The 18,262-nt window shown below is 40.0% G+C and overlaps 1 protein-coding gene across 1 annotated transcript in view; it reads left to right on the top strand.

The window, feature by feature from the left end:
- The first annotated feature begins 872 nt into the window (after positions 1-872).
- LOC149185366 (ubiquitin-conjugating enzyme E2-23 kDa-like) overlaps positions 873-18,262 on the top strand; it is a 57,774-nt gene continuing 40,384 nt past the window's right edge. Inside the window, exon 1 of the mRNA XM_089417911.1 lies at positions 873-951. Coding sequence (XP_089274037.1) covers positions 873-951 — 79 coding nt within the window. The remainder of the gene's footprint in view (positions 952-18,262) is intronic.

Genomic DNA, 18,262 nt, shown 5'->3' with positions numbered 1-18,262 from the left:
TTTCCATATTTTTTATCACAGGGACCATTATGGATTGCTCAATAAGTCAAGTGCATTACCCAATAAGTTTTGAACCAGTGGAAGCTTATTGTTTGTTAAAGAAGACCCAGAGTGATATCATTATTAATGGTTCCATGTTTTTGAAAAGTAGTCCCTGTGGCTTAACCCTTTTAAATTTTCAGAGGATAGTCTATCTGGTCCAACTCCTGCTAGCATAATTGTATTATGCATGTTTGCAGATAGAAATGAATCCCCAAAATGTATGCTTCCATCTTTCTGAGACTTCCCTATAAGTATTTAGGTGTTTCGGCACTGCCATGGAACCTTAGTTATATTTCTTTCAATCTCTTTTATGTCTTCATAGCTGATATGGGAGAAAAATTAAGGAAAGAAAGGTCAAATGTTTGAAATCCAAAGCAGACATTCTAGCTCTCCTTGCTGATGTAGGGAGGGGGAGCCCATGTGACCGCCTTTTGGTTCGATGATGTATCATTCCTGATGTACATTTGTATTCTATCGCAGTGAAATTTGATATATATTTCCCCAAAAAATAACATTAAAAAAGTCATTAGTATGAAACAATAAGCTATTTGATAATTGCATAATATTTTGGATTCCTGATAGGAATCTTTTGGCAATTGCTTTTATCTTCTTCTCTTTTCATTCTGCATTATAGCCCTATTGACTGAAATTTAAATGCAATGTAGTTCTACACTTGTTGACCAAGTACCCATTGAAGACTTTTGCAATCATTAATTCTTATTTTTCTCAAACTCCTCTTTTCATTTTGTATTGGATTCTTATTGATTGAACCAACAGATACATTCCTATTTTTATGTTGGGATTATTTTGTCCTTGATTGTTCTTGTAGGATGGTGAGTGACTATAAAGTGGAGATGTTGAACGATGGAATGCACAAATTCAATGTGGAGTTTCATGGACCTCAAGACAGTATGTAAACATCCCTATTATAGACCTATAAAATACATATTGAGTATTTCATCCATCTTTGCAGCATGTATGTATGGCTATAATATTTCTGTGGTTTACTTATTTTCCCTAGAGAGCATGATTTCTTTTACTTTGGTGCATATGAAATTGAAAATTATAGCAAGACATTTTGTTTTTTCATGGTACATCTCCAAGGTAATCTCTCTATTTAAATACTAATTATGAGCATGGGTGATTTCTTCCAGCTTTGCATTCTAAAAGAATTTTAGTTAACATAATGCAAACTATAAATTAATGAAATAAACTCCCAGTTGTTCAGGATAACAATTGATGTTTGCTTTCCTGAGTAACCCAACTTTATCACGATAGTTATCACAGAGGCATAATTATCTTGTTGCAGAGATAATTTAAGGTTGATGAGAGAAGAGCTTTGCACGCCTACCTTTTAAATAAATTCTTTACCTGAGATTGGCATATCTTTGTGATCTCGATTGTCCATTCTTGTTTTTCTAGTTATACATAAGTGAACATCTATTAGCCATAGACCTATCGAGCATATCTCACTATTTGTGGGAACATCATTGCCCTGGAGGAAAGCATGTTTTATTTAATATGGACTTGTCCTTTCCATCTTCATAGAATGGAATTGAATGACAAAGGAACTTGTATTATTGGTAGTATTGGCATCAATTTTCATTCACTCCTTAGTGGCTCTCCACATAATGCATCCATACATCATTATAAAACTTTCAACTGGTTCATGGTTATCGAGAGGTTAGGCTTGTTTCCCATTAACCATATATATAACTAGAAAATTAATCATCTTTGATTATTTGTCCATGGAGATTTTCAGACAAAGGTCAATTCACAGTCGAGCACATGCTTTGAGAGCTCCAATAGACATAATATCCATATAGTAATCAATTATTAAATCAATTTGAAGAATCAATGCAAGAATAAAAAAAATGTGAAACAATTATATAAGACCTTATTATTCATGGAAAAAATTTTCTTGGAGCACTTGTCTGGCAACTCCTGATAAGAATGCTTATTCCCAAGTGTTATTTTTCTATAATTGATAATGTAAAATGGGCAGAGGATCCGTATTTGTGAATATAAACCATCAAAAAAAAATTCTATGACATAGGCAATTATTAATTACACTGAGACCAATAAACACATGTATTCCTATGATCTTTATCCATGTAAGGACATTGATCATGGAACTTTATCCAACACTTTGCATTCAAAATGAGATGTAGATAGTGAAACATTAGATTTGGTCATAAGCTTTCCTCCTATAAGGAGTAAGAACACAAAATTCTCACCATCTCTCATGCTGCATTAAATCAAGATGCCAATGAATATGCAGAAATAGTGTCTCTTAGTTTTTTAAATTAAGTGATAATATCAATACATTTAGAGATAAATTCGATACAAACTAAATGTCAACCACACATTCAATGTGTCAAATATTCAAATTGATTGAAAATTCAATATAGTTGGAGCTAGGTTTTTATTAGATATCATTTTTGGGATTCAACTGCGTTAAGTAAGTCATTCAAACGTATGACCATTTCCATGAGAGGTAGTCGTAACTGACTAATTTCTCATGATTTTTTGAATAGTTCACTTAGCACTCATTGCATCGGGTGATGCTCACAGGGGTGAAGAAGTGGGATTGAAACTAGTGAAATGTGGAGAACGAATCACATAGCATCAATCATCACTTCCGGGGCTTGCACCCGGTAACCAGGACTTCCCAGGAGGTCACCCATCCCAGAACTCCTCTGGCTCAAGCGCGCTTAACTGTGGAGTTTTTCCCCACAATCAAGCCCACTTAGCTTGCTACCCCATTTGCAAAACCTTAGCAAGTATTGTGCCTCATGAACCATTCAAGTAGAGATCCCTTGACTCTTTTTGAATTTAAGTATGGGGGATTTACGCAGTGCATTATATTAGATATCATTTTTGGGATTCAACTGCGTTAAGTAAGTCATTCAAACGTATGACCATTTCCATGAGAGGTAGTCGTAACTGACTAATTTCTCATGATTTTTTGAATAGTTCACTTAGCACTCATTGCATCGGGTGATGCTCACAGGGGTGAAGAAGTGGGATTGAAACTAGTGAAATGTGGAGAACGAATCACATAGCATCAATCATCACTTCCGGGGCTTGCACCCGGTAACCAGGACTTCCCAGGAGGTCACCCATCCCAGAACTCCTCTGGCTCAAGCGCGCTTAACTGTGGAGTTTTTCCCCACAATCAAGCCCACTTAGCTTGCTACCCCATTTGCAAAACCTTAGGGTAGCAAGCTAAGTGGGCTTGATTGTGGGGAAAAACTCCACAGTTAAGCGCGCTTGAGCCAGAGGAGTTCTGGGATGGGTGACCTCCTGGGAAGTCCTGGTTACCGGGTGCAAGCCCCGGAAGTGATGATTGATGCTATGTGATTCGTTCTCCACATTTCACTAGTTTCAATCCCACTTCTTCACCCCTGTGAGCATCACCCGATGCAATGAGTGCTAAGTGAACTATTCAAAAAATCATGAGAAATTAGTCAGTTACGACTACCTCTCATGGAAATGGTCATACGTTTGAATGACTTACTTAACGCAGTTGAATCCCAAAAATGATATCTAATATAATGCACTGCGTAAATCCCCCATACTTAAATTCAAAAAAAGGTTTTTATTGTAAATTCAATATAGTTGGAGCTAGGTTTTTATTGAAAGGTATCACTTTGAAAATTGGTAGGAATTCCTCCTAGTTTTTTGTTCATCGAGGATCTTTTTTGCTTGGACGCTCAAAAACTATATAACATATAGATGGTTTCTAACATGTGTCTAGTTTGTATGTGAAACTTCCTGTGATCAACTGAGTAAAATGATGATTTTGTGTCAATTATGGTCTCCACCCATGATTCAACTCTGTTTGTTGTGGATATTGATGCTCTATGAACTCCCCAAGGATAATCATATAATCTGGTTTCACCTATTCACTGCGTTACAATTAAGTTAATGAAATTCCTTGCCTCAATTCTTTTTTAATGGTATAATTTTTCAATATTCAATCGGATGTTTGGTGAAATCAGGCATTTGTCCTTAGTGGAAGTTAATGAGAGATCTATCTATCAATTTTCTTGCCCACAACTGTGAAAAAAAATTGGATGTACTTTCATATCAATATTCTGGTTTAACTATGCAATGCCCCAACTGTAGTCTGATAGTTACCTTTCATTTTCACTACTCAGTAGGAATTTGTTTGAGAAATAATGTTTTAGGGATTAACATCTGTTGCGGTATGGATTTTTACAATCCTGATTTGCTCAATGATATGTTTCTGAACCAATTCTTTCATAGCAACAACTCAGTAAGATAAGATAAGATAGTTTTATTAATGTCCAACAAATGACCACAAAAGTAGGTCAATGGGAATAAAAGATACATGCATTGTGAATACAATGTGGGAGTGCAAAAGCAACTCCAAGGTAATGCTGAAAGCAAGAGAAAGAAAATGGAAAAAAGTGCAGTACATATAAGTGTCTAGATAAGCTAGTCAATAGCTCTAACCAAAAGATATCAATAGCGGTATCATAGGTGTAGTAGTACAATGATTAGAAATCTGGACACCTTGGCTCTGATTGAGAGAGAGAGAGAGAGATGAGGAGGATGTCAAGATATCCTGATCTGAATAATAGAGGATGAGAGGGGCAATTAGGGTACTGTTATTCCGTTGGAGTCATCAAGCGTTGTAGGGGAACTTGGCTATACGATCTCGTGGGGGATGTAGGGTCATGGGAGCCTTGCTTTCCTAATATCCAAAGTCGAAGGAAAGAAGCTTCGGATATAACTGAGGCAACTTTACTGAAGCTGGGAGATGGTCCGGCAAGTGAGAGGTGTCTTGCTCTGGATTCTTCTACAGTTGGTATGTTTGTTACTATGGTGATGTGTGGTTTGTGGCTTGGTTTGTAACCTTCAAATGTGCCTTTAGGGGATCTGTCAGTTGCCTTTAGGGGGGCCAGGTGAGGGAGGTCGAGGGGAGAGTCAAGGTCTGACAACTCTGTGGTCTGGAATACTTGAAGATCTGCTAGTTGCTTGTTGCCTTGATTTCACTGAGCAACCTGAAAGTATGAGGTGATCCTCCTGGTGGTCACATTGTGTGGTAAGGCATACAGCAACTAAGATCTGTGGTTGAGTATTTCTTGTTGAAGTGGGCTAGGCATCTCTGATCATGATACTAGAAGAAAATGGAGATGGAGTTCCCTGAGTTCCTATAGAGGCAGTGGTAGTGCTCTCTAATCTCATAGTAGGAGGGGCACCTCAAAATGAGGTGCATCTCTATCTCCAACTCTTGTAACTTGCACATCTGGCAATTCCCATCTAGCTGAGGAATATGGTGATTGGTCTCCACTCGGAGTCTATGAGAGCCTACCTAGAGTTGGCCCAAAAGGATCCTAAGTGAGTGCATCTAATGTTTGTGTATAATGATTTGTGAATATCTTAAGGACTGAAAGCCCTAGACAGGTCTTCTTTGATGTATATTATATATTTGATCATATCATTATTATCTTGCTTATTGTTGGAATATCATCAGCTTCAAAGAAAGCACGTGTCTATTTCATCTATATTTAGATTATTATTATTGAAAGTTTCACAAAGTGAAGTTGACCTTCATAAAGGATTATATATTGTTAGTCATCATTGGCATCAGTCACAGTCCTTATTGGCTCTCAGCATGGAATCTAGAGAGTGATCTGACAACCTTTCAACCGCTTCATGGCTGTCCCAAGGCCAAGTTCCCTTTCTCATGAACTATACCTGAAATTTGATTGTCTCTTAGTTGCGGTCTATCTATAATCTAGGTCTTCGTTATCTTGTTTGCCTGAAATCATTCAAATCTGTAAACCTCTGCAGCCACTGATTCCCTTCTGTCAATGAACAGTTCAGGAATCAATGTTAAATTATCGTCATGTGATTTAGTTGTATGAGAATCAACTTGCGGTGCACCCACACCATCATTTGGTGAGGGTTCTTAGATTCACCGCAGTTCCTTGGGCTTCTACACACCTTGGACTTGTGTCCATTCCATTTAACATGATGATTACCTTAGATTTCCAGAACCTGTGCACTGATTGGACATTCTTGCAAAATGCAGGTTTAGTTTGCAACCTAGAACAATGAGTTGAAGACACGCAAACAACAACTTCCAAAACTGGAAGTAAACATAAGAAATCATTTCATCGATCATTGAGTATCATTACAGTGATCACAGAGAGAGATACTGATTAATCTGAAGTAGGTTGTTGGAACTGGTTTCAAAGAGAGTATTCATTACCCAGGTGTAGGTATTCCTTCCTTGAGTACCATTCCTGAGCTGGGGCAATGAGATGACAAGGACTGTGGCTATCTGTAGGCTTATTAAAAAATTACCCAAAGCTCTACAAAGATACTGAGCTAGACAATGATAGCAAAACAAACAACTGGAACCTCTACTAGCGCCAACTAGACAGGACAAGAGCCACAGCAGCTCATGACCTTAGCAGGAAGGCACGACTGCAGCATTTGGTTGAGTAGCCTTGCTAGGGCCAACTAGATCAAGGCCTCTCTGCCAACAACTGACCAGGATCCCAATCCTTGCTAGCACCAACTAGACAGGTAAACTGTTATCAAATTTATCCCTTCATGGGTGCAATAAACTTGTCTCTTACTCAGCAATTTACCTGACACAATTCCCTTCAGCAGTTTAGATCCCACACATGAGCCTGGCATCAAAATTCAGCCCCTGCATGTGGATTTTTCTTTGATGCTAGCAAAAATAACTCGGCTGCAGATACGGGTGAGAGCTATAACTCAGCAGGAAGGTACTACTGCAGCAGTTGGTTGGGTAGGCTTGCTAGCACCAACTAGATCAAGGCTTCTTTGCACTGGTCCAATCCTTGCTTACGTCAGTCAACTAGATCAAGGAAACATCTGTAAAACTGCAATTGCGGGAGCCTCTGCCTCATTCCTCCACTGTTATCTATGATGGAGTGGGAATTCAGACTCATATCCAGCAAAATGTTCTTCTCCATTCCCATTTTCAGTCTAGGGTCAAACATGTGAGCATGATCATGAAATTTCAGCAGTTTCCCCCTTGAATTTCTAAGTTTACATGAGCTCTTCCTGAGATTTATCTTGGCAAGGGCATGTAATGAGCATGGAAAAACCATGGAAGGAGGTATCATCAATCAACCTCCAATGGGCATGCAGGGCGAAGGAACCCTCAAAAGTCTGAAGAGGAAGTATTTATGCAAACTTAGGAAGTTAAGCGGGAAACTGCTGCATATTTATGCGAGGAGGGTGGTAGGTAGGCATTTGTGTGCATGGTAGGAGAGATGGATTTTGTATGTACTTGACCAGCAAAAAGTGATTATTGAGCAATTATTTCAAGAATTATAAACTTCAGAAAAGTAAATAAGAGAGACAATGATACAGAATCTACATATATAACCCTTGCACTGATGATCCAAAAAAGAGAGAGCAATATTCATGGGCCTCTTCGAGGGGGCAACCTCCTTTGAGCAGAGCTCTAATAAGATAACACTACTTGACAATACAATACATAGCCTGCTAGCTCTATAAATAGTTTCTCTCTAGCAAAGCCTTAATGACTTGTGGTTCCATCATTAATGAGTACTAACCACTTAGTGGGTTTTAGATGATTTTTTTTTACATTGAATAACTACTTAATGTGCCTTATTCAAAGAAGACGACTTCTTACATTAATTACCAACTCCTAAATACTCCAAAGTAGGGAGGTTATCGTAGGACCTTGAACATGCCTTTCCCCTTCAAGAGCAACATTCTCTTGAAGGCAAAAGGTGTGGAAACTATTGTAAAATTGCTGCTGGTTCCTAGGTGGTGTCTTTTGGCTGTATCCTTCCACTGTATTAGGACTTGTCGAATTGTGCATTGGCACAATCAATGTTCTCTTCTGGCCATTACTACTATTAGCTATAACCAAATGGAATCATCTTCATCAAGTTTTGGAAGGTTGATATGAATGAGCAATTTGGATCCATGATCTTCTTCAAATAGGACACATAAAAGACTAGGTGAATCTTGGATGGCATGGAGTAGTCAATCTATAGGCAATTGTTGCAATGTGTTGCAGTATGACTTTTTGCACTAGCTTTTTTGAACCCTCATCTTTGTGAGAGGTCTTCTTGTAGGGGTGGAGATGAAGGTACACTTGATTCCCTTCTTCAAAAAATGCTTCAAGCAATGTTGATTGACCTATTGTCTCAATCTATTTCGAGCCAAAGCAAGATTTCCCGTAAGCTTATGAGGAACGATTGCTTTGGTGCTACATATGCAATCCACTTCCTAAACCTTGTATGTGCCCAACAAATATGAGTGACAAAATGAAGTTTTTGGCCATAGACAACTTCATATGGTGACATTTTGAGAGCGCCATGATAATTGTTGTACCAACATTCGGCAAGGAGTAGCCTCTAAACCCATTGGTGCTGTTTGTTCCTTGCAAAACACCATAAGCAACTTTTCAGGAAATGAAGCAGGATGCTTCCAGTGACAACGACACTTTCGAGAGAGGCATAGTTCATGCTACAGGGGTTGTTGCAGTTGTGAACGCTAGGAGTTGGGCGAGTGTTGCAAGTAGTGATGATGATGATGAGCTACTTCCTAGTCTTGGAAGTACCTCCCTTGCTAAGAGGAAGTGTTGATTTTTGATAGTTTGGGAATTTCTCCAAGACCTAGGGTTTGGACGTTGGAGTACCACAACAAGGCATTGTGGGTTTGGAACCCAAGTTGTGTGCTTTGCACGCACGCTGGTGGGTGTGAATCCATGAGGCCTATTAGACATGTGATGGATGGAGATGATAGAGGATGTTGAGAGGAATCCAATGCAATGAAAATCATCGAATTCCGAGTTATCTACGATGAGATATGAATTTTTTAATGGAGCTGTGGGTTAATGTGGCACCTAAAGGAGGTTGGATTGACATTTTGGAGTGCCACAAGTCATGTTTTGACACCACATGAGTTTGTATAGATAGGAGTGACGTTGGAGGTCATTCCTCACTCATCCAAGTGCAACATTTCATGGTAAATCAACCTGAGGTAGCCGCAGCTCAAGAAAGGAGGCCGAAGTCTGGAAAAGAGGTGAGTTTTGGGTCTGATTTTGTGTTTTCCAGGGGCCAAGCAGGGGCAGAGGAAGGCTGCAGCCTCAAGGAGCAAATTTGGGTTGGTTTGAGTGTGTTTTTGGGGTAGGTTGTCTCCATTTAAGGGTGCCGCAAGTTTGGTCTTGAGAAGGTGTCGCAACCCTATTTAGAGGGCTAGAACAACCCAAAATACAAGGACAATGGGACAACATTCAAGAAAGAGGCAGTCGCAATTGTTAGGAGGTCATTTGGAGAAGGTAGAAAGGGCTGATGTGGACTGTTATCATGCCCTAACGAGTTAACCTATCCTACAACAGAGTGACACCAGATTTGAGGTATGGTAATGTTGATTTTATGTTGAAGTTGTTGCTATGTGGATGTAGTTTGGATTGGGTACCTTGTGGACTGTTGGAGGGTAGCATGTAGGTGACCCAAGAGTAGTCCTAGGGCAGCAAACAAGAAGGACTTTGGACTATTGCGTGAATGGGTGAAGTATTGAGCCTATGTGTAGCTCTTTGATGGACGAAGGAAGCTACTAGAAGGAGGTAGTTTGAGCTCAAGGTTTGGCGAACCTAGAGGAGCAGTTTATGACAACCCATGTTCATTGTAACAGAAGACATGTTCAACAGTGATTGGTGGCAACCCTTCTGCCCTATGTTAGCCTTCATATAGCAGGTGGGAAGAAGACCCTGAGTAGCTGAGGAGTAGCAGTGGGCAGAGGGAGTTGTTCACAAACAGAGTTGTGAACAACTCAAATGGAGTTTCGATGTGTTGAGGTGTAGATGGACGTAAGATCAGTGTGAGCGCAGGTGGAGCTGTGTTCAGTGGCTATATGGACTTGGATCATTGATAGAGGCAATGTTGTGATTGCTGCAGATTGGGAGCGAAGGACCGACAAGACGAGATATGACATAAAGGCTGTGATTGTGCACTAGATCAGTTAGATTGTCATTGTATCTTGTATTCTTATACTTGTGGATATTTGAGGGCCATTATCCCTTTTATAGGAGCCCTAGATAGTCATATTGTTGATAAGATAACGGAGTTGGGTTACATATATTGTTGTTGTTGTTCTTATTGTGCACGTGACTGATTTACTGCATTCTATTGTTCCGTTGTGCATAGTAGCTTCGTTGTGATTCTTGGTTTGGTAGCGTCAGTGATTTAAAGATTCTATCCTAGACACCAGGGTCGTGGAAAACCAACATATCATACTCCCTCTAACTCCTCACGGTTGAGAAAAAATGATTTTTCGAATATCCACTATACATTCTGCCAATTGCACAAGGCAGTCTAACCAGTGGACATGTCGACCTAGCTAGTGGACAAGTCGACCTAGTCTAAACCCTGAATGCACTATATAGTATAAATAGGCGCGAGAAGGAGCATTTCAAGTAATTTGCTCAAGCAAATTCGGATTTGTTCAAACAAGTGAAGAAAAGAAGGAATTCTAAGGTTCATACCTCATGAACCAAAAGTGAAGAGGAGCTGATTTGGAGAGACTTTGTGGGGAAGGATTTTTGGCACATTTTTGAAGGGTTTTTGGCTTATTTTGGAAAGGCTTTTTGGCTTATTTTGGAAGGATTTTTGGCACACTTTTTGAAGGTTTCAGTCTTGATTTGGGGCCTGTTGAGGCCAAGTTTTGCTAATAAGGAGGCCAAGTTCAAGGATCATTTGTTGAGGGAAGTTTTGTTGCTAAGAAGGTTATGTTTGGGAAACTAAGTGCTTGTGTGAAGGACAAAGGAGCAACTACTAGGAGGGCAGACTTTCTTTGACTAATATTGACTCTTGTACAAGCTTTGGTGCCTGATAAATTAGGGAGGTGTTGCTGATAAACCAGGGAGTTGCTGCTTCTTTTCAGTTGGCGTTGATAAATCAAGGAGTTGGTGCTTCCTTTCACTTGTTGATAAACTAGGAAGTTGGTGATTTCTTTCAATTGGTGTGGATAAATTTGAATATACTATCTATATATATGAAGAAAAGAACTATGTGGTTTTCTCTCACTTTGGGATTACACGTAAAAATCTTTGTGCTTTGTATATTTATGTGCTTTGGTTAATATTTGTGGATGCATTTACAAGTTTTTGAAGTTAAAAATGTTAATACTAATTCACTCCCCTCTCAGTGTTGTTGAATATTCTAACAAATGAAAAGTGGAGTAAGTCTTGTTAGATTTTGATGGTTTGAAGTAGCATCAAACATGTGTTCTAGTCCCTAATGATGCTAAGAGGTTAAGGAACTCAAGATCTCCAAAACCCAGAAAAGGTTTTGCAAGATAAGCTTGCGAAACACCTTAATTAAATTAATTTGCATAATTGAATTATTTCTTAAGTCTAATTTAGGAAAAGTGGTAAATTAAAAGGTAATTACTTAAGGATGTTCGAGATTGCTCTACAGACTTCTATTGATGAAGTCCAATGGATTTAAGTCGTCGATGGAGATTAAATCATGGTCGTTGAAGGATCAACAAGAGATTATAAGAGCAGGACGAAGGTGCCCAAAATGTGTGATTAAGGAGATTGAGCATTAGTGTGAGAGGCAGTGCGAATTTCCTAGCGCACAATTTTTAGTGAGGGAAGAGTTCGAGCCATGAAAGGAGAGTAGCAAGGGGTTTGCAATTGTGAGAATTTCTCCAGAAATTCTCAAGTGGTTTTCCAGTGTCCAGATCCAGGAAAGGGAGGCCGAATTATCTGGCAAGGAGATTGAAATTTTACAGTGCGAATTGCCAGTTGCCTAGGAAATGTAAGTGCAAGATCCCGGATCTACATCCCATAGGTAGAGCGAATGAGATCTGTTACCCACCACTTTGTGGGAGATATTCGCAGGAGAAATTTTTCTCCATAATGACCCTTAGCTGGCAGCCAAAAGCCCCTTGATGCCTCCTACTAACTTGTTGTTCCATTTCTCTGCCCCTTGAGCCAACCATGTGGTCCCTCACCCACTTGTATTGATCATATGTTTGAAGGTGGGACTCCCGAATCTAAAGGTATGTCTTTTCATTTGGTAATTAGGCATTGGGTTTACTTACCAGGGATACTTCTGGGTATGGATTGATGGGGGGGTTTGGCGGAAAGAGTGGTCTTAGTTTGTGCTCCTGTCCTCTTGATCTCTTTTGGTCGTTACTCTTGGATCTTAGTCCCGTGGGTTCTCCTCTATTGACCATTTGGTTCTAGGGTGGTACTACTTGGGAAACCCCGACTTTGGGTACGTGGTCCTGCTCCTTTACCCACACGTATTACTCCCTTTCCACTCACTATACCCCATTCATCATTTCTCCCACTTGGGTCCACATAGGGTTAGTTTCCCTATCCCCTCACCCCCAACTTGGGTCAAGCCTAGAATGATGCTTTGGAGGTTGAAGCAATTAAAAGAAAAAAAAAAGCACAATTGGCCACATTTAACATGAAATTGTACCACAAAATGCAAAAGATGTCCAGGACAAAATAATCAGCACGTGGGCAAAAGCCAATGCATGAACTCTACCCCAATCCATGGCCATCACCCTGGTTCCATAGGCCCTAGATGAGCCTCCTTTATCATTCAGGAACCCATGATTGTCCCAACCCTTGGAGGGCAATGAACCACCCTACCTAAAAGGGGGTAATCACTGCTATATCTTACATATCATGCTCTTGTCCTTTGAGCCCCAAGTAGTTAATTAAAGAAATTCATAAAAGGCAAAAGGCATATAAAGAAGGGTGGAAAAATCAAGGTCGGGGCACCTCATGTACCACGATTGCTCCCTCCTACACATTACATACCCAGGTGTGGGCTTCCCCTTATCTAGCTACCCCTATGCCCCACTATGTGGCCCAGGATTGCCCCTCTCATTCCCTATTCCATTCCACTTATTTGTCACTTGCCACCCCCATTAGAGGGATGTACGTTGGACATACTATCCTCTTTAAGGGCTGAAACCACCTAATAAGGTACTTGGCTAACCCCCTTTGGAGCTTGGAGACACTAGCACATGCCAAAGCCCACTACGGAAGGCCATGCCATTATGATCCATGCTTTATAAGCTCTTTTACCCGATTATTTTAATGGTTGGTTGTATTAGAAGCCTAGAGGACACATTGGATCCTATGCAGGAATACAGGTGGTTTTCATTTGGCTTTGGTCTCCTTATATGGGATCCTAACCCCCAAAGGTTCTACACTGGCACATGTAGTGTGTGCATAGAGAGCCATTGCCCTCCACAGCAGCAGACAACACTCCACGAATCTTCATGGATGCTCAAAGATTACTAGTGATCCACTTTTTGGGATGATGGTGATATGCTTGGTACATTATGCCCAACAGGCCCCCACAGGATCCCCACACTCTTGGCAAGTGTCCTAGGACTTGTACGATGTCATGTTAGCATTCATTCCACCACTTGGATCCTTGCAGAGGATCTACAGGCATCTCCGATTCATATGGATACACATGGGGTCATTTATGTGCCCTCAGACCCACTGGGAGCAACACAGGTGTACTACTTGGAGAACAAGGGGCCACCCCCTTGTCCATGATATTCAGAGAAATTTATTCCTCAATATGGCAATTTTGGATGTTATTATGCCTTTGGAGGGCCCTATGACATGTACATATTATTATTTGGCCCCTTGTGAGGCTTATTTTTGCATTTGTGAGCTAGTTTGGCGAGCTTGTCACCAATAGGGATTTTATTTGCACATTATTTTATCGTTAGGGGCTAATGTAGGTCCATAGGCTAATTCGAATTCCTCAGGAGGCTATATATTGATGTTAGATACATTTATTTGGATCATCACTTGACTTGGGATCTCTCTAATATAGAGAACTTCACATTTTTCCTTGGAGGATAATTTTTGGAGATGGATGAATTTTGACGTATGGATTTGGGCTATTTATCTTGTCTTGGAGCTTTGTCTTGTAAACGAAATGCTGGTTGGATATACTCTATAACGTTGTAAGTAAATTTTGATGTTATCATTCTTGTTGCTGCATATTGCTAAAATTAGGCTAGTTGTTGCATGATTGAAATGTGGAATTGAGCATGTTTTAGCAAATTTAATGTATGGGCCAATGTTATATGAATGGAATGTCCTAGATATTATTTGTCTTGATAAGCTTGCATCATTTGCTTTGAAGTATAAATGCTTGAATGTCACTTTTCTTTTCTTTCTCTCAACATTGGATGAAGCTGACTTTTCGGGCCTCCTTGATCAAGAAACCAAGTTCTTACTTGTCATCATCCTTGACTCCATACCTCGAAGTGGAATAGGCATTGATCCCTAAACAAGGGTGGTCATCCTCTTCACCTTTTATCACTTTTTCCCAGGTCTAGCCCTCAAAGGTCACCTAGGGTATCAATTTCCCGAGAATTGACCCAAGGAAATACTTCGATCTCCTACAGGCTACTGCGCTGGTGGGTCCCCTCCCTCTCCTCCAAATTTGAGGCAATTCTAGTAGTGGAATCTTTGGGAATCCCAAGCTCTAGCTCTAGGATTGAATTTTGCCTAGGCATCCCCAAGGCTAGTCCTCGACAGGATCAATTCAACCTTTTGAAGTAAATATTCTTGTTTGGTCTTTTCCCTTCACCTAGTCCAAGATAGGAACATCATTGGTTGTTGCATTCCATCCATGAACCTAGGCTGGGTCCACTTGGCCCCGTGCAGTGCCACTTCTCAATAAAAATTATTTGTCAAGGACCATTTGGGAATCCAAGTTTCCCAAGGATTTTAGGGATTGAGAACCTCGTCCGTAAGTCCATCCCTTCTCCCTCAACCCTCCAATCCTCACCCCTTACCCTTGGAAGACCAAGTCCCTCGCTTAAAGAGCAAGCAAGTTCCATTCTTCATTCCATCCTCAGGAAAGGGTTTCTAGGGTCACCTTCCAACTATTCATTGACATGTAATTTACAAGTGATCCCTACATTACTGGGACTCCTCCCATTGGTGAAAGTCCGTAAAGAGTAGGGAGACTTAGCTGTGGTGACAGTGGGCTAAGCCTCCACCGTTGCCTTTAACCTAGCAGTTGCCCTCTTAGGAACCCCTTTACGTCCCCTGCTGGTTTGATTGGTATCAAGATCTAGGAGTAGAGAAGGGCAGGACGATTCATCTAGAAGTGATCTAGAGGCAAATCGATTTTCTCTGTAGCAGAGAGTGCGCATTTGTAGTCCAACAAAGCAAATTTGTTCAGAAGTGCGAATTTGACAGAGAAGGCCAGAACGAGTTGTTGTGTGGGAAGAAGTTATTTTCCTAGTTGAGATAAATTGCAGGAGTGAGGCCAGGAAGAATCACAATTTTAATTTTGTAATTTTGTTGCATAATAAAATAAACCCGCATTTGCTGCACCATTTTTCCCTTCGGGGTTTTTTTGGGAACGTTTAGTCCAAAATGGTTGTTTCAGATTTTTATTGTGTGTGCATATATTTCTAAGTTCCTATTTTATTCCGAAACATGTTTTATTTTGGTGAATATTGCAAATTGTAAGTTTATCAATGTTTGTTGTAATAACAAATAAACTGCAATTAGTAGGAGATAAATTTCTGGTTAATTTTAATCATGCAATTTTCACATGGCTCCCTTAATTTATATGAGTAACTCGCCTTATTTCCACTAATTTTACAAGTAAAGCCCTAAAATAAGTTTGCGTAAGTGTTCAACAAGCGAGAGGTTACAAGCCAACCTCAATATAGCTCTAACAATAAATGTCAAAATAGCCCACACGTGTGGGAAAATAAGCTCCTCCACTATGATGTCAAATTCCATAAGTTCTCAATATACCACAAGAAAGTGATAAATGGGGCATGAGTGCTTCATAATCCAAGTAAAAACTCAAAGTACATGGGTGTGCCTCCACTCCAAAACCATGAGACATCACCAATGTGCCCTACGTCACCCTTCTAAGGGGAAAAGGGGTGATGTGGCACCATCATGATCAAGCATTGGGGTTTACTAGTGATGTGCAAGCCCTCCCCTATCATCTCATGGATAACTATCATTATCGGGGCTCTCGAACAAGCAATGCCCATCAAACAATATCAAGGCCAACTTGGGGGTGTCTTGGGTCCATTTGGGCACATCATTAATAAATCCAACACTAAGCCTTCAAAGACATGTTTCAACATCTAGGGTTACTCAGGTGAGTCAAGTACCATATGGAACCATATCGTACCCCAACGATCTCCTCTGGAGGGGCAAAGTTGCATTATCTAAGTTAGAGTTGTTCTCTAGATTGGATAAAATACCTCATGAAGTGTTGTTGAATGGAATGAGAATCATGTTTCAACAAGCCTCTGCTAGGACAACACCACATGACAAAACCCTCTCAAGATCAAGTGAAATCAACAATCATTAGGGAGAATATTATATATGCATCATAGTGGGCCATACCTAATGTTTGGGGCACAATAATACTTCACACAAAACACACCTTCAAATATCTGACTAGATCAGGACATGTAAACAAGTCACCTTAGTTATATTCGGGATGGTTAGGTCAACAACCTTATTAGGTGTTTCTAGCCCCTAAGGGTAGTAACATGTCCTAAGTTAGTTCATCAATTCATGGGTGTGTGTGATAATGATGGTTGCGGAGTGGGAAGGGCTTAAGGGCAAGATGGTATTGCCATGTGACCAACCAATGGTGTCCAACATCTTGAGTGTATAGATGTAAGGAGGGAGCAAATTGGAGGCATGAGTTACCCCTTTCCTTGGCCTGCTTTTTCCACCCTTCTAGAGTGCCTTTTATTTTTTATAATTTATCTTTATTTGGGTGCATAGCTTAGGATCCCAAGCTTGCTTTTCATATTTTCCATTACCATTTTAAGATGAAGTAGCTCATCACTCATCTAGGTTGGGACATACAAGAGTTCTTTTTTGGAGATGAAGTATTAAATGCTTGAGGAATTGGGTGATGACTAATGAGAGGGGTAGAGCTCATGCTAGGTTTTGCCCACACGCTAAATGTCCTAGCCATTTTTTGCATTTTGCATTTCCTTTTATTATGGCTTTTTTATGCTTTTATTTTTCTTTTAGTTGCATCAACCTCCAAGTCTAAGTTTCCAAGCCTTAACTCATGGATGAGGATGAAGGGTGTTAATTCGAATGATCGATGACCATTAGCTCAAAGAATGGAGATCGAAAAGAGGGAAAGATGAAAAGTTGAAAGTGTGGATTACCTTGGACACATTAGTTTACTCAGTGCTTCCCCAATAGTTCCCTTCCTAAAACCCTAAAAACTCAGAGGAGATCCCATTGAACTAGAGTCAAATACTAACCTCCTATGTATAGATGTAAGGAGGGAGCAAATTGGAGGCATGAGTTACCCCTTTCCTTGGCCTGCTTTTTCCACCCTTCTAGAGTGCCTTTTATTTTTTATAATTTATCTTTATTTGGGTGCATAGATTAGGATCCCAAGCTTGCTTTTCATATTTTCCATTACCATTTTAAGATGAAGTAGCTCATCACTCATCTAGGTTGGGACATACAAGAGTTCTTTTTTGGAGATGAAGTATTAAATGCTTGAGGAATTGGGTGATGACTAATGAGAGGGGTAGAGCTCATGCTAGGTTTTGCCCACACGCTAAATGTCCTAGCCATTTTTTGCATTTTGCATTTCCTTTTATTATGGCTTTTTTATGCTTTTATTTTTCTTTTAGTTGCATCAACCTCCAAGTCTAAGTTTCCAAGCCTTAACTCAAGGATGAGGATGAAGGGTGTTAATTCGAATGATCGATGACCATTAGGGAGGGAGCAAATTGGAGGCATGAGTTACCCCTTTCCTTGGCCTGCTTTTTCCACCCTTCTAGAGTGCCTTTTATTTTTTATAATTTATCTTTATTTGGGTGCATAGCTTAGGATCCCAAGCTTGCTTTTCATATTTTCCATTACCATTTTAAGATGAAGTAGCTCATCACTCATCTAGGTTGGGACACACAAGAGTTCTTTTTTGGAGATGAAGTATTAAATGCTTGATGAATTGGGTGATGACTAATGAGAGGGGTATAGCTCATGCTAGGTTTTGCCCACACGCTAGATGTCCTAGCCATTTTTTGCATTTTGCATTTCCTTTTATTATGGCTTTTTTATGCTTTTATTTTTCTTTTAGTTGCATCAACCTCCAAGTCTAAGTTTCCAAGCCTTAACTCAAGGATGAGGATGAAGGGTGTTAATTCG

The sequence above is a fragment of the Pinus tabuliformis genome, chromosome 3_2, assembly GCF_031772625.1.
Source record: "Pinus tabuliformis cultivar Carrire ecotype Pingquan chromosome 3_2, CPIR1, whole genome shotgun sequence".
Classification (NCBI taxonomy): domain Eukaryota; kingdom Viridiplantae; phylum Streptophyta; class Pinopsida; order Pinales; family Pinaceae; genus Pinus; species Pinus tabuliformis.
This window is presented reverse-complemented; position numbering and strand designations above follow the sequence as displayed.